This window comes from Podarcis liolepis, assembly GCF_965112155.1.
Source record: "Podarcis liolepis genome assembly, chromosome: 11".
In the NCBI taxonomy this organism is placed as follows: domain Eukaryota; kingdom Metazoa; phylum Chordata; class Lepidosauria; order Squamata; family Lacertidae; genus Podarcis; species Podarcis liolepis.
Genome location: NC_139565.1, coordinates 55,230,287 through 55,254,310, shown reverse-complemented (window position 1 = coordinate 55,254,310; position 24,024 = coordinate 55,230,287). Strand labels below are relative to the sequence as shown.

At 40.7% G+C, this 24,024-nt stretch overlaps 1 protein-coding gene across 9 annotated transcripts in view; it reads right to left on the bottom strand.

Moving 5' to 3' along the window:
• The window catches only part of DYM (dymeclin), a 161,324-nt gene that overhangs the window by 79,111 nt on the left and 58,189 nt on the right, over window positions 1-24,024 (bottom strand). For all 9 annotated transcript variants that reach the window (XM_083465904.1, XM_083465906.1, XM_083465900.1 and 6 more), the window contains 5 exons: window positions 16,170-16,352; window positions 15,655-15,833; window positions 14,486-14,611; window positions 11,785-11,898; window positions 11,138-11,232 (listed from right to left, as the gene is read on the bottom strand). In XM_083465904.1, coding sequence (XP_083322030.1) covers window positions 11,138-11,232; window positions 11,785-11,898; window positions 14,486-14,611; window positions 15,655-15,833; window positions 16,170-16,352 — 697 coding nt within the window. The remainder of the gene's footprint in view (window positions 1-11,137; window positions 11,233-11,784; window positions 11,899-14,485; window positions 14,612-15,654; window positions 15,834-16,169; window positions 16,353-24,024) is intronic.

The window sequence follows — 24,024 nt, the reverse complement described above, 5'->3', positions numbered from 1 at the left end:
CTCAAGTCCCCCCTTTGTCACAAAATGCCAAGAGAAAAATGATTTCACACTGGTATACAGTACTGCAACTTCTTTGCATGAAACACTAGGATCCTTAATTGGCCAGCTGGCAAAACAGAAGTTTGCAATCCTTATCAGGTGTGATATAAATAACTTATCTTGTGCAGTAGCAATGGCAGCAACAGGAATACTGGCCCAGAGATATACTTTATCCTAGCAACATGTGGTTAGCTTAGAATATGACACCCATAATTCTCCATTTCTGCTCAGAGATACCTAATTGGTACAAAATTTATTGGACTTCCATTTTCAGTCATTTCCTACGGAGTTAACTCTCATACCTCCAAATCACCTTGCTTTTCCTTTAGAAAGTAAGTATCCTGCCTATATTAGTGTTTTGTCCATCTGACATACACCATAAATTACCTGGCAAGGGCAAAGTTATTTTTGTGGCCCATTACACTGCTTAATGTACTTGGTGCTGAATGATGGTTAGATATAAGTAGAACTGTTCTACAGCACAAAAAATTATGGCATGGCTAGTTATACAAAGTTTTGGGGTTGTTGTTGTTTTTGCTGCTGCTACAAAATGCAACTTGATTCAGCTAATGTGCAAGTACTTTGATTCAGTTAACATGCAGATACTATAATTCTACAGACGAATCCTTTGAGGATTTAGAAGGTGAAACCAAGCCAGTATTGTAGCATGAAATGAGGTTATTGCTTTTATGAAGCACAGAGTTCTGGCATACAACCATCTTTTTTAAAACCAGGGCGTACAACTGCTGATAACTGAAGGTTTGTTCTGCCAAAGACTTAGGGAGAAAATATAACAACATTGGCACTTACTTAACATCTGGGTAAGAGAATTCCAAAGAACTAGTGCTAAAAGCTTGGGCTGAACTCACAGTGGGCTTCATTGCAGGGGCATGTGGCACCATCACCATATCTTCATTCACAGGTCTAAGTAAATGGGGCTGAGATGTAGGGGGCTTCTCTATTACTCTGGTTCAGTACTGTGTAGGACTTTTATACACCAGCTTGAATCTAGCCCAGTAGCAAATTGGCAACCAGCACAGTGCTTTTAATGGGAGTGTCACATATTGTTTATAAGTAGCCCCAAAGAGCAACCATGCAGCAAAGTTTTGCATTAGCTGCAGCTTCCCCATCAAATTCAAGGGCACCCCCTTGTAAAGCACATTACAATAACCAAGTCTAAAAGTTACCAATGTGTAGAAAACTGTTACCAACCTATCCCTGTCTAGGAATGGTCATAGCTGGCATAAAAGCTGAAACAGCCACAGCCACTCCTAGAGAATGAAGTCCCCTGAACCTTTAGGGACAATGCTGAATAAAGCAGTATCTTCAAGGTATGCTCCTGTTCTTTCAGATGCGAGTGCAATCCGATCCAGAATCTACTCAGAACCGGAGAACTACTCACAGAGACTGTCTTGATGGGATTCAGCTGCTGTTTATTGGCACTCATCTAGACCATTACTCAGTCTAGGCACTGGTTCAGGACTTGCACAGCATCTCCTGACTCAATGTTACAGAGAAACAGAGCTGTGTGTCATCCGCATACTTGATGACACCATGCTCCAAATTTCCTAATGACTAGTCCCCACAGCCTTGTATCGATGTCGAATAGCACCGGGTACAATATAGTACTCTGCAGCACCCCATGGAACATATCTCAGGAGGCTGGAAGGCAATCACCCAATGTTACTTTCTACAATCAGCCCCGTAGATAAGAGCAGAACCACTGTGAAACAGTGCTCCCAATTCACAGAGCTGATCTAGCAGGACAAAGGCTTCTGAGAGATCAAGGAGAACGAACAGGGTCACATTCCTCCTGTTTCTTTCCTAATAGAGATGCTCCGCCAGAACAGAATCAGACCCGCAACTAAGCCTGAGCCTGGATGGAAATAGGTCCAGAAAACCAGTCTCATCCAACAGTGCCAGCAATTGTGGCACCATCATCTTCTCTATCACCTTCCCCCAAAGGGGGCATTGGCAACTTGGTGACAGTTGTCAAGAACCTCTGTGTGCAGGTTGGGTCCTTTAGTACATGCCATTATTTGCATGGTTTCCTAGATGTACTCAGCATGCAGGTGAGTGGGTGTATCCTACAGAATCAATTCATCCCAGCTTCTATTTAAATAATACCTTGCTTTTTGAAAAGAAAAATATATATATGTGCCCCTCCCCAATCCTCTGGCTCAAGATGGGTTTTTTGAGTCCTCTATCATCCACATGCTTATGTGGGTCCTAAAAACACATTGTTGTTTAGTTACTATCACTCTGAGCATAGCAGGGTGCTTGAAGGAAGCACAGAGTAATTTAAGGAAGTTGCCTAAATAAAATATTGCTTCAATGTAGGCAAGGGCTTCTGAACTTAAATATGACTGTTATCCAATTTGCATGTTTCTGACGCCCACAATTAATAGACACAAATACATAGTCCCATTTGAAAATATGACAGCATTACTTAGCAAAAAAAAGGCTAACCATTTATTCTTTGCTGAATGACCAAACTCACATGCATTATCTGAAAATCCCAGACAAATAGTATTGATATTTCAAAAAATCAAACAAACATAAGTGATGTTAACAATCACCTAAGTATCATTGTCATCATTTACTTGCGTATGTCCAAATAGTGGAGAAACAGATCTCTTTTCAGGCATTCATCAGATTAATTTGAGATTATCAATACTCTTACGTGAATGCTGACATTGCAGCCTGAATGTCCAAAATTTGACTAATATTATATGCACTCACTAGAGAGTAAAGATCAATGAATTCAATAGGACTTACAAGTAGAGAAGCACAGAATTGCACTGTCACTGTAACATATTAAACAAATGACTACAGGTGCAAAAACCTATGCTTTTCTGAACCCAAAATAAAAAAATTCCTTCCAGTAGCACCTTAAAGACCAACTAAGTTAGTTCTTGGTATGAGCTTTCGTGTGCATGCACACTTCTTCAGATACTGTTATCTGAAGAAGTGTGCATGCACACGAAAGCTCATACCAAGAACTAACTTAGTTGGTCTTTAAGGTGCTACTGGAAGGAATTTTTTCATTTTGACTATGGCAGACCAACACGGCTACCTATCTGTAACTGGAACTTTTCTGAACCCAAATTCCTTAAACATCACCAAATTTAAAGATAGATTCAGATATTAGAGAGCATTGGAATGCTATTATTTAACCTGGCATACACAAATCTAAATAGTGTTTGTGGTTTGAACTGGACAGCACACAAATTAAATTTTAGATGAAAGAATTTATACTTATAGGTTACAAAAACCTATGTGCAGAATATTCCGTAAGAACAATTGGTCCAATCTTCTATCCATGGAAGATTGCCAATGTTAAATGCTACAGATATTAAAGAAAAAGGAAGGAAGTGAGAAATGAAAAACATCTTATCTATTAACCCTATTAAAATAAAATTTGAGTCTTGGCTTTACAAAAAAGGAGGTGATTATATGGGATCAAACCTATATCTCCAGAAAAAGCAAGTGTCATAGAAAGGAAGGCCAAAGAAGATTTATAGATTACGTCCAGACAAAGAACTGCTGAACCATGTTAAGGAAATGTAAAAAGAGAGCTGAGGGGAAGTTATTTTTACAGTATCAACAGGCAAGAACAAAGCACATAAAAAAATTAATCACCCAGATGTACCAGTTATTTGGAGGGCAAGTAGCCAGAGCAGCTTAGGAAACAATATTATCAAAATTTAGTATTATTTTTATCCTTTGGCTAGACACATGTTTGGTAATACAGAAACACTACAGTGGAATTAAAGGACTTGCTTTCTACAGTTGTTTGTACTAAGACTAACAGTGACCTCTGCAAATCAACAATCTGTGCAAATTGATCAGACACTGGTATTTGCTGTGGCTGATCATTCTGCAAAGGGCCCACTGTTCATCTGGCAATTCTGCATTTCAAGGTCTCATCTACTTTCCATCACTTCTTCCCAACACATCTTCTAGCTGGGTACAAGCACTCATTTCTGTAGACTGGTAAAAGGAGTAGCTTTCTCCCTTATGGCACCACTTAGAAAGCAAATGTTTCTACATAGCTACAGAAACCTGGAAGAGGAGGAGAGACAACCTCACTGTAGAGAATAGAGCTTGTTCAGAGTGGACCAAACCACAATAATGGCTCTCCAGTATCGCTTTAAACCTCTGAAAAAACTTACTCAGTGTGTTTGAGTAGAGACCTTACTCTGATTAGGCAAAGCCAAAGGTCCTAAACAAAGAATAGGATAAAGTGAGTGCAAATGGAAAAAATGATATTTCAGCGTTTAGAAGATAAAACGCAAGTAGTCTGAGGAGCAATGACAAAAATATACCATTATACAAATCTATGGTGTGACCACTTTTGGAGTACTGTGGTTGCCTCACCTCAAAAAGGGTATTGCTGAGTTGGAAAAGGTTCAGAAAAGGGCAAGCAAAATGATCAAGGGGACGGAGTGACTCCCTTTTGAAGAAAGGTTGCAGCACTCAGGACTTTTTAGTTTAGGGGAAAGGTGGGTAACAGGAGACATGACAGAAGTTTACAAAATTATGCATGGCATGGAGAAAGTGGACAGAGAAAAGTTTTTCTCCCTCTCTCATAATAATAGAACTCATGGCCATCCACTGAAGCTGAATGTTGGAAGAAAGTACTTCTTCATGAAGCACATAGTCAAACTAGGGAACTCGCTGCCCCAGGAGGCAGTGATGGCCACCAACTTGGATGATTTTATAAGGTAAAGGTAAAGGGACCCCTGACCATTAGGTCCAGTCGTGACCGACTCTGGGGTTGCGGCGCTCATCTCGCTTTACTGGCCGAGGGAGCCAGCGTACAGCTTCGGGTCATGTGGCCAGCATGACTAAGCCGCTTCTGGCAAACCAGAGCAGCGCACGGAAATGCCGTTTACCTTCCTGCCGGAGGGGTACCTATTTATCTACTTGCACTTTGATGTGCTTTTGAACTGCTAGGTTGGCAGGAGCAGGGACCGAGCAACGGGAGCTCACCCCGTTGCAGGGATTCGAACCGCCGACCTTCTGATCGGCAAGTCCTAGGCTCTGTGGTTTAACCCACAGTGCCACCCGTGTCCCTGTGGTTTTAGAAGAGGATTAGACAAATTCACAGAGGAGAGGGCTATTGATAACTACTAGCCATGGTGGCTACACTCTGCCTCCACAACTGGAGGCAGAAATGTCTCTACATACTAGCTGATAGAAACCAGAGGAGGGGAAAATGCTCTTGTGCTCATGTTCTGTTTGCTGGTTCCCCACAGGCATCTGGCTGGCCACTGTGAGAACAGGATGCTGGGCTAAATGGGCCATTTGCCTGCTCCATCAGGCTCCTCTTAGGGTAGGCAACGCATTTCCTTGCCCCTGCGTTTTTGAGTCCCATTCCCAGGGTGACCATTAAGTAAAAAAAGTTAAGGCACATGGAAATTACAAAAAAATAATAATTACAGGCATGTTAAGCATTAATACATTTCAGAGAGCATAAGTAAGCGCTGGCAACTGGTCCAGACCAAAGTCATAGTTGCTGTCATATTTCAAAGCCAGATGCGGAACTCAGTGTCTAGATATTTGCCAGAAAATATTCCACAAGGTTTTGTAGCTATCCAAGTCCAATGCTGGTAAGCCGCCCATCTAGGCAATCTGTCTAACCTGTGACCCCCTGCCCTCCTGGCTCACAGCACCAATCTAATAGAACTCAGTACAGTTGGATACTTGCACCAGATGGATAATGAGTGTATTAATATCCTACCAGGTGCCTGTTTCTGAATCCCCAGAAGGTTCGATCAGGCTTAACCAGGGTTCAACAGTTTTTCCATGCTGGAAACTATAGTTATTAGCCTAAAACCTTAACTCCATATGTTCCACACGCCAGGACATGAAGCAATTGTCATTTTGACGAGGCAGCTAAATAGCAGGACTTAGTTCACAGGGGAACCATTAATGCTGTAACAAATGTAAAGGCAGGGTGATGTGGTTGGTATTATATAAAATAACTCATGCAGAATCCATTTAAAGTAGATTGGTTTTTTTCAGGAGACCTTTTCTTCCACTGTGATCATTCACCAATACAAACTTCTGCCCTCAATCTGAATAGGCTCCTCATCTTGTTACAATACTTTCCACTAATTGCAGTGACACCTCCCAGAACCGGGGTAGCTAATCAGCTTATAAGATTCACTACAGCTGAACTAGGTCATCACGCTACTACTAATACCACTGGCATATGCTTCTTTCGTTTATGCCTCTCAGGCATCCCTTTGAATAGGTGCTATCTCACACATAACGGCTGTGCTCATTTAAGCAGCACCTCTTGGTAATTCCACCCCCTTCTAGGGGTGGCAACATGGGAGCAGGCATTCTCTGCGACAGCTCCCAAGTGGTGGAGCTCCCTTCCCTACAGAGATGAATCTGGCATCTTCATTGTACAGCTTTTGTCATATGCTGAAGATGCAAATCTTTACCCTGGCCTTTAACACCTGAGATGTATGTTTTGGGGAGGCAGCCTAATCTCGTGACTGTGGTTAGTTTTAGACTGTTTTAATATTTAATATTCACTCTTATGGTGAAGCACTGGTAGTGAATTGAAACGATAGTGTTAATTAAAATTGAAATAATTCCTCAAAGTTTTTGCAGCAGGGCAAGTTTTACAGTAATGTTTGGTAACTGTATATATGCATGTTTAAGGTAACCACTTACCTGGGAGAAAACCCCTTTAAACTCAGCAGGCTTTCTGATAATTATGAATAGGACTGCACTGTTCAGTCACACAATAAAGAACACAGAGCCATACAACACACACAACAAAGCAAGGACACAGGCACAGAGCCTTGCCCACTAACAAAACATTCAGCTCTGTCGTAAACACATTTGCACTTTCTGTAACTTTGGGGCAAACTGAGCAGAAGATAAAAATATTTGTTTATCCATAACTCCCTCACTGTACACCTATTTGCCAGAGGTTTGGCTGGCTTCACCACCTCAGAAGGTGCTACTGTGCCTGCAAATTTCACCCAATTTTGCTTAAATGTTATAGGCATTTGTTGATTTTCTCACTGCGGTCAACATGTCAGAGGCTTTGAAAAATGAAGCAACGTGACTCTCCACTTTCTAGTGTGATGTCACTCCAAGGCTCGAAGCGAAGCTGAGACAAACCCCTATCCAACAGGGCAGGTTCCTCAATTAAAGTTCTGTTAGCTCTTAATTCTCTCCTTTATAGAACTGAAATAAATGTGCCCCAGTGTCTAGTGGGCATAGAACTCAATTTCTAGTGGGACAGATCTCAATTTCCTAAACATACTGTCAAAATTGACATTCTACACTTGGGTTCAAATTTAAGATATGGTGCTTCTGTGATAACTCTTCTCTTTTTAAATAATATAGGCGCCTGCCTGGTTCAGCTAGTAAAACTGAAGCTGGAAATTCTTGGATTAAGTCATTGAATAGGATCCAAGATCAATAGTGTGCATGTGTCACTTTTCTACACATGGGCTCTCAAAATATCCTATGTATCCAGAAAGGTGCGTTGAGCATCTTCATTGCACAGCTTTTGCTATATGTTGCAGACATACCTCTTTACCCCAGAATTTGACAGTTATTTTGTTTTGTGGGAGTTGCCTCTTTTGCTAAATGTATACTGCTTTGTTCTAGTATATTGTTGTAATCCACCCTGGGATCTTATGGTGAAGGGTGGATAAGAAATCTTACAAACAAACAAGCAAATAACCTACCAGAACAGCTAGTTTACCTCCATAGTCCTAAACTATTTGTTTTGCCATCTTATGAACATGATTGCCTATACTAAGGCAATTAGCAAGGTAATAATCCTTTTATAGAATCATCTGCCTTTCTACATCAGCACATTCTTTAAATATTGAAAAATGAAATGCAATCTACATGTTATGAATAGCATTATAGTTTGGGACTCTATTTACTCTTACATAATCAAGGATGATTCTGATAATGATTAAATTCAACGGCAGTGTCCATCCAAGTAATCTGTTACATCTAATTTCACTGCTCGTTGACAATGTTGACAAATCTGTCAACATTAATGACCGCAGAATGTGTCAATTACTCTGTGGCATAAAGTTCTATTTTACTGAGGCCCTGGTTGAACTATAAATGACAAGTCTCAGTTCAACCTTTAATCCACAATAGTCTTCATAATTTAAAACTATTGGCAGTCCGTATTCATAGGAGGATTTAAAAAAGCCTCTATAGAAGTTGAATTACTTCTCACATTAAGGAAGGAATTACTAGAGCATCTGGTGAATCTTGAATTATGGCCGTCTGTGCTCTGTCAGCTGTACGGCTAAGTAGATTTTGAGCTGAGAATTCCTAAAGCAATAAAATTAAAGTTGCACTTGCTGATTTTACTTCACCTAAAATAATTCATCATAGTCATGTGTTACCTACAAATATGCTTGCTGCTCAGTTCCACGACCAGGTCTACTGAAAGCTTATAGACCACATTTTCTGTGTCTCAAAAGCCCACTCTCCTAGCCCACTCTCAAAGTAAGGCAATGCTTGTGGTAATAATCCAAGCCACATTTTCTTGAATTGGCTGCTTTAGAAAATAAATATAGTATTTGTCACCACATCATCAATTTTCTTAAAATGAAGTGCTTTCAAAATTAAATTGGAATTAACTTTTATATAACATGTAAGGGTTACTTGTGCAGGAGCTGCTGCTAGAAACAACTAGCAATCTGGAAAGTCAGAAACATCTATTTACATGGAATGATCTGTATTACAGCACTAATCTCCAACTAGAATAAACAGGATCCACCAAGAGACTGTGCTTGAAGGTAAAATGGGCTGTAATTGCTGTACCACTAGGCCAGCACCATTCTCCTCCCAATCACTATTTCAGGATTTATTTATTTTTAAGAGAGGGATAAAAAGGGGAGAGGGGAGAGGAAGAGATACAAACTAATATAATAAAAACAACAACAACAACAAATTTAAATAGGTGCCTCAATATGCAGGTTAGGTTTGAAGATGGACCCCAGGTCTGGAAAGCTTGATGACTACTATATTGCAGAACAATCTGAAAACCAAATGGGCAGCAGTTGAGTCACTACCACACCCATAACTACACACACAGGGCAGAGTGGAAGGTGGGGAGGCCCAGAAATTTGGCATAGCTGTTGGGCCAGGAGTGGGTCTGATGCAGAGGGATCAGTAGATCCCAGGCTAGCTTATCCCCTCCCCCATCTGCTTTATGTAAGCTACTGCTGGTGGGAATCCTGCAGGCAGAATGGAGAGCTCTTGTCAGGGAACTGCCATCAGCTCAGAGGCGGGAGGTGGAAGGGCAGTTGTGTTATAGGGAACCTCCGAAAGTCTTGTGAAGCAGTTCCGCCTCTGGCAAGGAGGAAAGCCCCACCTCCAGTGGGGAGGAGGTGGTAGGACCAGGGGAAGCTAGGGAGAGCCTCAACATCGACCCTGAGCAAGCCGGAGAGAAGGGAAGTACCCCTTTGCCAGTGCCCACTCTGCGCAGGAAGGGGAGGAGAAGGTTGGGGGTCAAGCGACTGTTATGCTGGGGGAGGTACAAAGACTTCCCACTCCCAGATTCTGCTAGCGACTGAGCCAGACATGAACTTGTGACGCTCTTCACTGTAAGTAGTTTTGCACTAAGAAGAAAGCCTGGAAAAGACAGGTCGGAGTCTTGCCTGTTTGCTCTCGAGCAACCACAACAACATCTGACAGCTCTACACCAAAGAAGTGATGCCGGCAGAACTGTTTCAGGCTCCCGCTGCTCCAAGCATGACAGATAAAGGGCGGGGGTGCATTGCAGTCTTATTTATTTAAATATTTAGTCCTCACCTTCCAGAGTAAAAACCTTCCCAAGAGAAAAATAAAGTATTATAATACCCAAGTCACACTTAAAACCAAGCAAAATTAAACACAAGAAAAACTACAGAATCTAAGGGATCAGCTCATAATGTAACAAACGTCCTTGAAGGAATTCTGGGTCACAACTGGTCCCAAGGAAAGCCCCAGAAAGTACAATGAGGGCAAAATGACTAGCAGGGAAGTTGTTGATTTGGAAGATTTTGGGACAACAGAGCTCAGATTCAAGCAGAAGTTCTGCTGTGCCATCAAAAATGGAAAGAAGTACAAGATACAGGAGAGGCTGTTTATATTACATAGTGACCTCTGCTATTGAGGGACCATGACTTCACAAGAATCTATAATAATCATACTGGTCTAACACACCAGTATATTTATTTGTCCCATGCCATTCACTAAACAGATTACACAGCACTTTCCCTAGTGTGTCAGCAGTAACAGGCAATATTAGTGTTTGCCAGTGGCAGCGGCTGCCCATTGGGAGTGGTAGGGCAGAAGGGAGGCAAAGAAGAGGTGGTGCCTGAGCCAATGGGAGCCACAGAAAACTAATTCTAGTCCGCCTGTCCCCAATCTCCTCCCTGCTGTGGTCTACAAGAGCAACACGGAGATGGAGGAGGAAGATGACAGGTATGGCCCCCCACTGGACGGCATGCAAGTAAGAAGACAATCAGGGCTCTTCCACACTTACCTTTGCTGCACATTTATCAGCACAGGTCTGGGCTTTCTAGGTGTCCAAGCGTGCCCCAGATCTGCTGCTTTCCCTGTGAAAACCCACTCTTTACTGCTCGAATCAAAGCAAACTGCAATCTGAAAAAACTTGAATTGCCATTTGCTCCAATTCAGCGGTAAAGCTCAGGTTTTCCTAGCAAAAGCGGCAAGGGAAAAAACCATTCATACACAAACCAGGAAAGCAGAGACCTGTGCCTAGAAAATGCGGGGCAAAAGGTAAATTTGGGTAAGCCCTGTGACTGGTGGGTAGAGCCCCATTCACCCTTATGGAGCAGCCTTTTGGCCACCTATTTGATGTAGTTAACCATTTTTGGTGGCATAGGCAGACGTCATTAGCAAGCAGCTAAAGTATAAATGGAGAACACTGTATTGCAGTTTAAGATTTAACCTAGACTTCATGAAGCTGAACAGAATTTACCTGGGTTAATATTCAAACCTGAGCAATAGGAAATTCAAGTATCTATCCTGCGGAATTTAGGTTGAAGCTAGTTTAAATATTTTGTAAAAGGCTTGTATTTACCTGATGATCCTCTGAGCGGCATACTGATGAAGTGAGCGGAACTGTGCTGACATATTGGCTAAAGCTGCCAAACAATTTGTATGAAGGTATTTGTCCTGTTGGAGATGAGGAGGGGAAAAAACACACACATCAAACTATCCTTTCTGTATACAGCAAGACCTGTCAAAAGGAAATCACTCACCAGTCTAACATCCGTTTACCGGAGGCAAAGTTGCAATGAAGACAAACCCAACTTGTGCTCTGATTTTAGGGGTCAGCCTTAGCAACAGCTTGTGCAATCATGGCTCAATATGCTTAGGTCTTTTAAGGAATTGTCACTGCATATTTTTAGAGTGTGACTATATATTTAACCCTGGTCAGAAACAAAGCTGAACAACTTTTATTCTTCTTCAGTCCTTAATTTTTATTTTATACAACTTTTTAAAAAAGGTTTGCAATAATGCAGCTTCCCTTTTCTAAACATGGCAGGTGAGGAACAAAGAGGGGGGAATTCCTAAAGGCTTTTAAAATAACAACACCAAACTAAAGTGAACAGTCTCTGTGTCTCTGGTGCTAGGAAGGGCTGGTCTAGGGGTGTGGAGAGGAATTAGCAATTAAAGTTGATCAGCTCCGTTCTACGTGAAATCAGCCCAAAATACAGTTCTTACCCTTGTTCGCGTCATGTTGTACTGTATAGTCCTTATTACTACTAGTATCAGGAGACTCCCCAGGGAAATTTCTGTTAATACACGTTCTGAGTACCAAGTAATATTTTTCAATATCTGAAATAAAGAAAGGAAAGAGCATATTTGATTGTCTTACACTGCCTGTTATTATCAGTAATTTAATATATCTGTTTTAAAATCATTTTAATTTTATTACAGTTAAATTTTATCTATGTTATTTTAATTTGTGTAAGACAGCTTAAGTCTTGGTCTGGGAAAAAGGTGGAATGCAAACAAACAAACAAACAAACAAACAAGTATAATAGTGCTGTTCTCTGGACTATGGTTCCCCCCACCACCATCCAAACGAAAAGACTAGAAATCTCCATGTTTGATGCATGGCAATTTTAAAGTGGATGCAACCAAAGGATATAGGTTGGACTCCAAAGTTGTTTTTGTCTAGTTTTATAACTGCTTTGAGCTGTATAAATAAACTGAATGAATGGATGATGAAATAAAATCAATCCTTTCAGCAGCTCAGACTTTATATAGAGAAATATTGCCTACGAGTGAATCTAATCATGTTACACCTTGTGGTCACATCACTACCAGCTATGTCTGGTTCACCAGCTATGATTATTTCTGGACAGAGAGAGTCTTGACACTCTGACCCATGTGCTGGTAGCCTTGAGGTTGGATTAGGGTAACATGCTCTATGCCAGGGGTAGGCAACCTAAGGCCCGTGGGCCGGATGCGGCCCAATCGCCTTCTCAATCCAGCTCATGGACGGTCCGGGAATCAGCATGTTTTTACATAAGCAGAATATGTCCTTTTATTTAAAAATGTATCTCTGGGTTATTTGTGGGGCCTGGCTGGTGCTTGTACATGAGTAGAATGTGTGCTTTTATTTAAAATGCATCTCTGGGTTATTTGTGGGGCATAGGAATTTATTCATTTAAAAAAAATATAGTCTGGCCCACCAGATGGACTGAGGGACGGTGGACAGACCCACGGCTGAAAAAGGTTGCTGACCCCTGCTCTATGCCCTTGAAGGTGACTCGAAAGTTGCAGCTAGTCCAGAATATAGCAGCTCAGTTCCTATCAGCAGCTGCTACTATCAGCATATAACACTAATTTTGAAAGAACTGCACTGGCTGCCAATATATACAGAGATGTGCATTCAGGATCAGAAGTACACAAAGACAAACTCACTGACGTCTTGGTTGCCCTTCCGGATGTCATATTAGGTTTACTTAACAGTTGCGGTTTTCATTATTAATAAAACTGGACTCAATACAGGCATAGGTAGCTGCTTGTCTGAAGCCAATGGCAGAAAGATCTCTTATTTTTGATCTTCTTTCCAAGGAAGCCAAAACCACATTTTCTTTTCAAACAAAAATCTTTTAACCAGACAGGAAAGCTTTTGCGGCTTCTTTGGGGGAACCCAGGAAAGTGTCTATATAATCAGCAATTTATAAAATGGCACTTACTAAAATTAATCTTAAATATCAATAAATAATTGTGGGTGTAATACCACAAAAGGAAAATACATACAGAGATTGGCAAAGGCAATGCGGCTATAAAAGGAAGACGTGCAACGGACAGGATGGGAGGCCCATTATGATGCAAAATGTCTTTATTATTTTTATTTTCTCAATATTTAACCACAGGACAAAAGTTGTGCATTTCAAAGTTGCTAAAATAAATTAGCATAGTTTTTTAGAGGCCCTCTTAAGATGACTACAAAAGATTTCTGTTGCATATATTTATAATTTTATTTATATTTTTTAATTTATATTTTTTTAAAAATTAGGTTTAGAAAAGTATATCCCCACCCCATGCTGAACGAGAAGACTTTCAAAACTGAGGGATATTTCAAAAACAGTTTGCAATATAATTGGGAGTGGGGAGAATTAAGCTGTTTAAAGGGGGGGGAGGGGAATGTTCCTTTGGTCTACCACAAGTTTCTTCTAGGAACTGAAGTACTTCCACGAATCCTAGCTATTATGCTTTATTTCATCTACAGACTGCCAATTTTTTAATTTTTCTCATTATGGATACGTTTGCTCCAATATTCAAAATAAGCATATAAACTGGAGAGTGTGGGGTGGAAGAGTGTGAACAGACAAACAAAACTCAATGATCAGGTCAGAGCGCCTCCATCATTTGGTTTAAAGAACTGGCTTATAAATAGTTGGATGGATCCAACCTAAGGTCCCTCTGAAATAAAAAAAGCTTAAGATAGTCATGACAAACTTTTCACAGTAATTTCAGTAGGGCCAAAATGGAAATAACAGTCTGAACCCAACCTAATATTTTGAAATACATTCATGAACTGTATCATAATTGGAGTTAAAATGCAGGCTTAGCCAAAAACTCACTGGACACAACCTCTTCCTTTTAGACTCTATATATTGTGTAAAGTAAATCAGTTATATTATATTTCTCAAATTTGTCATCCAAAATGGACCTGACTCAAGGGGCAATAAGAGTTTCTTGATTAGCCTCAGTATAAAAGGCTTAAGACCTATGGGAAAAAACTAAAGAATCTCAAATGCTTAGGAACAAATTGAATGCATAAAAATCAGCTATGCTGACATGACAACCACCATCAGAGTGAACTTGGCAACAAAAAACCCAAATTCATCATTATACAGAAGCACATTTATATTTTAAATTGATTTCTTATAGCTCATAAACTTACCACTTCATGAATGGATCGATTGAAGCCATCATCTTCAGTAAGGATTAACAAAATTATCAGAGCCATGTAAACATGGTGAGAGTTCCTTTCTTCGACATGATAAAGGATCTCAAGAATTGGCAAAACCTTGAAGAGAGAAAAATAGGGATGGAGAAGTTTAGTATTCAAAAGTTCCCAAAACAAACATATACATACAGTTTTAGATCCCTCTGATTTTACATAACCATTTTGTTAGTAATTTAATAGCTTCAGAAAAAGAAGATGAAAACACACACAACTGACAAAAAATTCTTAACTCCCTTTCGTTTGTATGTGTTTTTAAAGCAGTCGGGGTGGGGGGGGGGGAGAGTTAAATAAACTCCTATGAGGAAACATAAAATTCAATTCCTAATAAACAAGACTCTTGGCAATGCTTTTATGATGGATCATCACATTCTAAATTTCTAGAGCTGACAGAGCTAATAATAATATACATCTAATTCCATCATTCTGGCAGGTAAAGTGGACTGTGTGTGATATTTTATCATTAATAGTATCCAACCTGGGTTTAAGACAGTTTTGCTGCTTCCATTTAAGAAAAAAACATCCTGCAGGGTTCTCCCCATCCAGCAAATTATTTCAATCTCTTTCACAGCAATGAATGGCTAAACTGCAGGAACGAGCAAACACATGGGTTTTTGAAGATTGAGGGATGCTATGGTGTTTTAATCACTGAAGTAGGGTAAAGTGGATACCAGGGCTTGGTTGATCCATAGCCAAGTAAATGCATTCTGCATACAATTTAAATACACTTTCCTCCCCCAAGAGTGGGAATATCTGTGATGGTGTATACGAACAAACTTTTCACAAGCAAAATCCTCTGCTGAATGCAGTCATACCTCACGTTACGTCTGCTTCATGTTACGTTCTTTCAGGTTGCATCCCGTGGCGACCCAGAAGTACCGGAAAGGGTTACTTCCGGGTTTCGCCGCTCGCGCATGCACAGAAGCGCAAAATGATGTCACGTGCATGCGCAGAAGTGGTGAATCACAACCCGCACGTGCGCGGACACGCCGCTGCAGGTTGCATTCTTTTCATGTTACGAATGGGCCTCTGGAACGGATCCCATTCTCAACCAGAGGTACCACTGTATTAGATCGGCAAAGCAGTGGAATAAGTAAATTACTTACCAGATTTTCCATATCTGTTCGAGCCAACATATATGTTCGAACATTGCTGTTCTGATGCAGAAGGATGTACAAAAGAAGGGTTGCTTGATCAGAGTTTTGCTGCTCACACAAAGTGGTGTATAAACTGTTAAAATTAATCTGGAAAGTGTGAGGATTTGGTGAAGGAAGAGCAGTGCTATCTGGAGGGAGGGGAAAACAAACAGTTTGAAAGGGATTCATCTTACTGATTTGGTGATTTCCCCATAGTGAGGTGAGTCTTCAAGGGTTAGTTCAACAGTATTCAAACTTTTCAGACAATGGACCCACCTTTAGCCCAGACATGCATTTGAGGACCCTAATTCTAAAAAAACCAACAACATTTATTTCTAGAGTGATAGTGCAGCTGTAATGACCTACTTTGGGTCCTCTTAATGCCAACAAGCCCATAACCAAACTAAGATTCTACTGCAAGGTTCCCAAGTTCAACTCTCTCTTTGATTCTTGACAGATGGATAGGTTTTTAAAAAGGTACATACCTTGTGTGTTCTTGAAGGACATAATAGCTTGTCTGTAAGGGTTTGGTGTATCTGGTGCATCAGTCAGATTTGCTAGCACAAGTAGCAACAGAAGACTTTGATTAGCTAGAGGTGAAGACTCTTCCTGCTGAGGAGCACGCTTGCTGCCCACGCCTCCCAATGTGAACACTGTCCATAGGCCAGCTAAATGGAAGACAAGGATATCTGATTTAGGTTTTGCAGCTAGCCTGTATGAACTGTATATTGAACTCTGATTCAAATTAAGACATTTTAGAGGTCTAGACTTGATATGCAGTCCTATCTGCAGCTCACTCCAATAGGTTAGAACTTCTTGATCACCAATGCAGAACATATAGAAATAATCTCAAAATTCAGAAATTAACCATCTTCAGTATGCAATTTAAAAGGAGTCACGCAATTTATATCCACATGCAATCTGATGGTACTATGCTGCGATGCCACTCCCTAGATTCAGCTAGACACTGTGATGAGCTTGTGCCCCAAATTGGGAAGCTGTGCCAGCATAAAACTGCCCAACTATGAATTTATGCCAATGTGGCTACCCAACACAAAGACAAAAGTAGGTGCAACAAAATTAAATTATCCTGCATCTGCTGTGCACAAAAAATAATAATTTACAAAGCCAAAGAAGGAAGGTTGTTTTTATCTGTATCAGTGCAATAAATAAGTATGGCACTATTGTGAAAGCCTTTTTCTTTACTAAGCTGCAGAATACATGCAAAACTAACCTTTCCAGTGAAGCCTTTGGCTCAACTCCTTCATGTAACTAAGTCAATAACTAAGTCTGAGCGCATACAATGGAAGCAACCTTGTACTGGGTAGTATTCAACTAATTTTGACTCACTGAAATTAATGAACATGGCTAATTAATGAACATAAGTAAGCGAAGTTCACTGATTTCAACAGGTCTACTTGAGTAAAATAAGGGACGTGGGTGGCACTGTGGGTTAAACCACAGAGCCTAGGACTTGCTGATCAGAAGGTCGGCAGTTCGAATCCCCGTGACGGGATGAGCTCCCGTTGCTCGGCTTCTGCTCCTGCCAACCTAGCAGTTCGAAAGCAAGTAAATAAATAGGTACCGCTCCGGCGGGAAGGTAAATGGCGTTTCCGAGCACTGCTCTGGTTCGCCAGAAGCAGCTTAGTCATGCTGGCCACATGACCTGGAAGCTGTACACCGGCTCCCTCGGCCAATAAAGTGAGATGTGCGCCGCAATCCCAGAGTTGGCCACGACTGGACCTAATGGTCAGGGGTCCCTTTACCTTTACCTGAGTAAAACTTAGCTGAATACCCACCCATTGACTTTTCTGCTTACACCTGCCTCCTCTTCCCTTTTCTTCCTGTTTCCCATGTTGGGTCCTTAGGGCAGAACCCTTTCTCCTCTTGTACTCAGTAAGTGCCATGCACATTGATGATACATGCATGCATGCATGCACACACGCACGCACGCGCACACACTAATTTAATTTTGTACTCTTATATAAGCTGGATGAGAACCAATCAACAAAAAGAGGGGAATATAATACCACCTCACTATATAAATACTCCAACGACCCCTTTGGTTTCTTATCTTTCCACTGACTAGTTTTGCCAAATCACAGAGACTAAAAAACACACTTCATAGGCACACAAACTCTCCTTGAATTAAGCCAATTTGTCAGTTAAATTCCAAAGTCCCTAGAGCTCAGACATCTGGGCTTGGTAAGCATGGAAACTAACAGGGCACTGGATAGGCCAATTAAAAAGTAGCTTGTAATTTCAATGCTTGGTGGAATGTGAATCATTATTCTTAAATATTTAGGCATAAGAAAACATGTTGCTCCAGTGGACAATTAGATAATAGACTCTGAAGACTGACAGCGATATCACACACTATATAAGAAAATGCACGAATTTCTCACCAATATTTTACAGGCTGTGTGTAATTTAGAATGCAAGCTTAACACAGTGAATGGCATTTGACTAAGATAATTATCCAACACTAGTATGCTACACAGAAGAAAAGACTACTGAAAACTAATTATGCAAGGATCGTTTCTAGGCGACATAAAGTCTGGCAAAACAAAATAAAGCACCCAAGTATTCAAAACTACCGTAGATTGGCTTAGCTTTGACGTATTAAAACAGGACAAGTTTTCAGGCACAGCAGATACAAATATAAAGGTTATTTAAGGTTGACATAAATGCAACGAAATAACACAGAACATTTTGGTTCTACCATGCTAAATCCAAGACTAGTATAGTAATGGCAAGGGGGCCCAAACAAATTTTGGTGGAAGGGGAGGGACATTGAAGAGCCATAGCAATGATGCCCAGCATCCCCTCAGGTACCATTCTAAGATTATAGATGATTTCAGTGTTTCTGAACTACCGTATTTTTTGCTCTATAAGACTCACTTTTTCCCTCCTAAAAAGTAAGGGGAAATGTGTGTGCATCTTATGGAGCGAATGCAGGCTGTGCAGCTATCCCAGAAGCCAGAACAGCAAGAGGGGTCGCTGCTTTCGCTGCGCAGCGATCCCTCTTGTTGTTCTGGCTTCTGAGATTCAGAATATTTTTTTTCTTGTTTTCCTCCTCCAAAAACTAGGTGCGTCTTGTGGTGTGGTGCGTCTTATAGAGCGAAAAATACGAAGTTAGGACACTCTTAGACTTTAAGACCAATTCTATGCCTATATAAGAAGTGGAATTGTTGGCTATTAAAACAAGGCTTTGTCTCAGAAAAGTGTGCACGGGATTGCAGCCATAATTAGGGTTAAGATCTTGGGTTACACAGAAGAATGCTGCAATGAAGCAGGAATGGAGGGTGCCCCCCCCCTTTAGCACTTTTAAGAACTAGGTCTGTTTTTTTCAAAGAATGTAAGGTTGGGGGAAGAGTTTTGGGTAATGTGAACACTTGCATACTAATAGTCTTCTTAATTGGGATGGAATAAATACTTTCTGGGGGGGTTTTGTTTTCGTTCTGTTATATATTTTGTATTCTCATTTTATATTTTTCTGTTGTGAACCGCCCTGGGATCTTCAGATGAAGGGCCGTATGCATATTTAATTATTAATAATATTAATTTAGAATTACAACAATATACTAAGTAAAATTTGCAGAATTTTTAAATATATGGTCCTGATTTTTACAATGTGTCTCACAGCTGTATGTGCCATGCCATCTACCACTACTATCTGAAACGTAATTACGTACTTTGGACTGTTCAAATTTCTCTGCCTTCCATCTAAGAAAAGTATCCTAAATTAGGTTCTGCAAAAACATTACAGGTTTCCCATTGTGTGCCACATCCTCCTTATCTCTCAGAACTTTCATTAATTTGTCCTGTACTTTTAAAATGAGATTATGTCATCTTGGGGAATGCAGTTGTCTTAGGTTTAGGGCCAACACTGTGACATGCCCATTCTGGCTGAGCTTGATCTACCACTAGGTCTGGGAAAAGTGCAGACCACCATTCTAGCAGAGAACTCACTATGCCATTGCCTCCCACCAATTCTAGAATCTCACAGTCAGCTGACCATGGTTTCTCAGATAATCTTGCTTTACTGCAGATTCCACTGAGACTGGATTAACCACTGCAGCTTTTCACTATGACAAATTCCTAGATCCAGAGCTTCCAAAGCCACATACCCTTATTTACTTGATCTATGAAGTTAAGGCTTCAAGCGACAGAAACCCTAAACGCCATTCTTCCACTAAGTCTTTGCAGATTTGTTTTAACTGCAATACCTCTTCTATTGGTGTTGTGGCCACCGTTGATATTTTACCCTTTGCTGTTTCTGACGTATTAGCCACCATACTGTGGGCATGAGCTGAGTCCTGTGTGTCAAATGTTTTGAGTAGACTTACTGTCTTAAAGCTATGGTTTTCCCAGTAGTATGGAAGTGAGAGCTGGACCATAAAGAAGGCTGATCGCCGAAGAATTGATGCTTTTGAATTATGGTGCTGGAGGAGACTCTTGAGAGTCCCATGGACTGCAAGAAGACCAAACCTATCCATTCGGAAGGAAATCAGCCCTGAGTGCTCACTGGAAGGACAGATCGTGAAGCTGAGGCTCCAATACTTTGGCCACCTCATGAGAAGAGAAGACTCCCTGGAAAAGACCCTGATGTTGGGAAAGATGGAGGGCACAAGGAGAAGGGGACGACAGAGGACGAGATGGTTGGACAGTGTTCTCGAAGCTACCAGCATGAGTTTGACCAAACTGCAGGAGGCAGTGGAAGACAGGAGTGCCTGGCGTGCTCTGGTCCATGGGGTCATGAAGAGTCGGACACGACTAAACGACTAAACAACAACTGTCTTAAAAGTTTGAGTCATGCTCTTCAGTCTGCTGTCCTCCCAGAAACAGACCCTGTCTGGAGAGGACACCTTAACTATTGTGGGATGTTCCCACCTGCAGAAATGATGAAATTCTAGACAAGGTGGAAAACTCCCAAACCATGTTGAAATCTGGTTCCCTGTGCTCATGCACCCAACTTCCCTTTCACTCTTATATATAATCTTTATGTATTTTTTGTAATTCAGTCACTTTTTAAAAAACAAAAGCAACACACCACTTGGTTTCCCCAGTGAATAAAACAGCATACCTTTCACCAGAAATATTTTCATGTACAGTACTTCATAGCAAAAAATTATAATCCTCAACCTTCATTCCTTATGTGCATGTGACAATTGTAAAATTGTCATTTTTAGTTAACAGCATGCAAAATAATGGATTAACCAATATCACTGCCAAGCTACCTGAATTTATCATCCTCCACCAAGCAGCTTCCCAAGTCAGAGCAGAGAGCTGACAGGGTGAGTTAAGCTAGCAAGGTCTTGTGACCGACCCCTGTACATCGCTGGCACCAGCAAGGCTAGACCAAGGCTCCAGCTTCTGAGCCTTGGCATGACTGCTTCCTGACTGACTGGACATATTTGCTAACCAGCCAACTCTGCTCCGTGTTTTCTCTCCTCAGCTCAGCCGGTCGCTTTTGCCCCTGTAATCACATTTGCCGAAATGGGTTGTTTGCCCAGTCACTTTTAACACATAATTTCAGGCTCCATAAATTTAAACACCCATATCCTCCCAATATTTAATGGTATCTTTGTTATTAGGATGACATTTGACCCAACTGCATTTCTTTAAGTTGGTTGCCTCATAATAAAAGCCTCTTCTGAGAATTCTTTTTTTTTTTTTAAAACCAATAACCTTGAGAAGAAGAAATGTTTTTCAAAGTCAGTCATCAGCATGCTCGGTGGTGCTAAGTTCTACATAAATCACGCACCCACACCCATTTTGAGGGAGGGGGAGAGAATAACAAAATGGAGGAAAAAATCTGTTTAGCTGAACTGTTACTGCTTTACTCAACCCATTTGTTGCAAGACAAGCTGTCTATACAACAGGCTCTCAATGTCAATTCCGACTCAAGCCTGACCTTTTCAGCGTCAAGAGAAGCATATTTAGCCTTTTATTTTAACCTAGTTCCCAGCTAACAAGCATATTTAAAAACTACTCTGTGTCTATCTTGATGAATGCTTTACTTGGAATTAACCTTTTCACCCAAAAGGCAGAAAACTGCATTCCAGGTACCGTATTTTTCGCCCTATAGGACGCACTTTTCCCCCTCCAAAAATGAAGGGGAAATGTGTTTGCGTCCTATGGGGTGAATGCAGGCTTTCGCTGAAGCCTGGAGAGCGAGGGGGGTCGGTGCAAGGAGGGTGCGAGGGGGGTCGATGGGAGAAGTGAAAATCACAACCCTTCTAGGTAAGTGTGAAGAAGAGTAGGTCACTGACTTGAACATGAGGCAACACTGAGATACACTGGTTTATCTGTAATATCAACAGAGGCCGTTACTTCTCAGGGTTCCCAGCTTTCTAAGCCCTCAGGGACTGGTTTATCTACTCCTCTTTGTCAACCACAAAATCTGTTTGCATTCAGCAGCTAATACAGAGAGAAGACTATTTGGTGAAGCCAGTGGAATGGGGGGAAAGCATGGGGAACTGTCCATCAAGAACTTTATGGTGGACTAAATATACCTGCACTGGTCCACCTCCTCCACCACGCACAAAAAACCATTGCTTGAGGGGCTATTGCTGAATTGATAGTCAGTGTTGATGCAAAGCATCAGCCATTCACATAGTTTGATTTATCCCAGCCATCAAACGAATAAGCCAGCACGGAGATGGTCTTTTTGGCAAATGTGTCCTCTCTTTAGAACTTGTTCTCAAGAACTGTTCAGCTGATGTCATTATGATTGTCTTTAAGATTCTGGACTAAGTACATTCATGTTTGCCCATGCTAAATTCAACAGATGCATCTTTTTTTCATGAACTGCTTTTATTGTCATCGTTACTGCTGCTTTACACAAACAGTTGTATTTCCATTTTATTGTATTTTCAAAATATGCTTATTGATGTGATAATATTTTGAACACCATTTGTAAGGTCAACCTGAAAAGTAATATATAAAATACCATGAACAAAGGTGCCAGAAATATAGGAAACAGTATAATGCTAAGCATGCTTACTCAAACATAAGTCCTACTGTTTGCAATAGGACTCACCTCCAGATCACATGTGTATTGGTTTGCAGACTTAAGAGTCTCTATCAGGATGCATGTACGTGTATGCAATTATTTTTATTTTGTGTTGGGGGGCAGGTAGGTGGTTGAGATTCTGCAGGATATCACAACATGTTATAGGGATTCCTCTATCAAGAAAGGGTTGGAAACCCCTGCAATAAACAAATGGGATGGAAGAGAGGAAAAATGTCCAAGCTTAAAAAATGAACAGCAGTGGGTTCAGTAACGAACCCTGAGGATTCCATTTAAATTTTAAGTTGCCCACTTAGGATAAATTCCCTATATCTACCTGTTGCATATTTTGAATTCTACACAATAGATTATTTACAAAAACCAGAAGGCAGAAATAAACTCACTACTAAGCATTTACAATAATTCCAGAATTTTATTTTTGGAAATGGAAGTTCAATTCAATTCAATTCAAAATCCTTTATTAGGCATAGCACACCACACATTAACAAACAAACATCATATACAGGCTGTATAAAATACGGGCTCAGCGAACACAATTTATCCCAGACTTAGGAAATGGAAGTATTGTTCAGTTTTCTGTAAATTAATCTATAATAATTTTAATAAAAGCAATAAATATGAAATGCTTCAACCATCAGATTTTCCCTTCCTCAAATTTTAACCCATAATGCTGAAACAAATATCAGTGCTGTATCTCGACAGCTTGCATAGTTTATGGTTTGTTCATTGCCAAAAAATCAATGGAGGGTACCAAATGTGATAATGTTAAAGGGTAATCTGGGGAGACTCTTGCTCAACCTTCTCAGACACTCAGCCACAGGGGAGAGCCAATAAGGGGAAGTGCTCATCCATTGACTTTTCCAAGAAATTTATCAGTTTCCCTAAGGCCTCTTTTGCAGCATAAAGAAAGGTTATGTTGCCATCTCACTCTGGTTCACAAGTTTAAATTCCCATTGCAGCAACACCCAGAGAGTTTCCTGGTCCCTCAACTAATCTAATAGGAATGTAGCTGGCCTTCAATGGAGCTGGCCAATATAGTGAAGTCCAGCTTCGTTAACTACAATATTATCTGTATTATTGTGCAATGACACAGGAACTTTTACTAACTTTTGTTTGTTTGTGAATAGGTGATGTGTCATCATACTGGGGAGTAGCTGGAAAAGTTCTGAAACCAGAAACAGATGTGCTTGGTTGCTATTAAAGCGCCAAAGATAAAAATACAAAAGGAAATATATTCTCCAAGAAGCTCCAATGACGTTTCTTGACTAGATGGTTCAAATAAAAGAACTTAATGATGTAGGTCC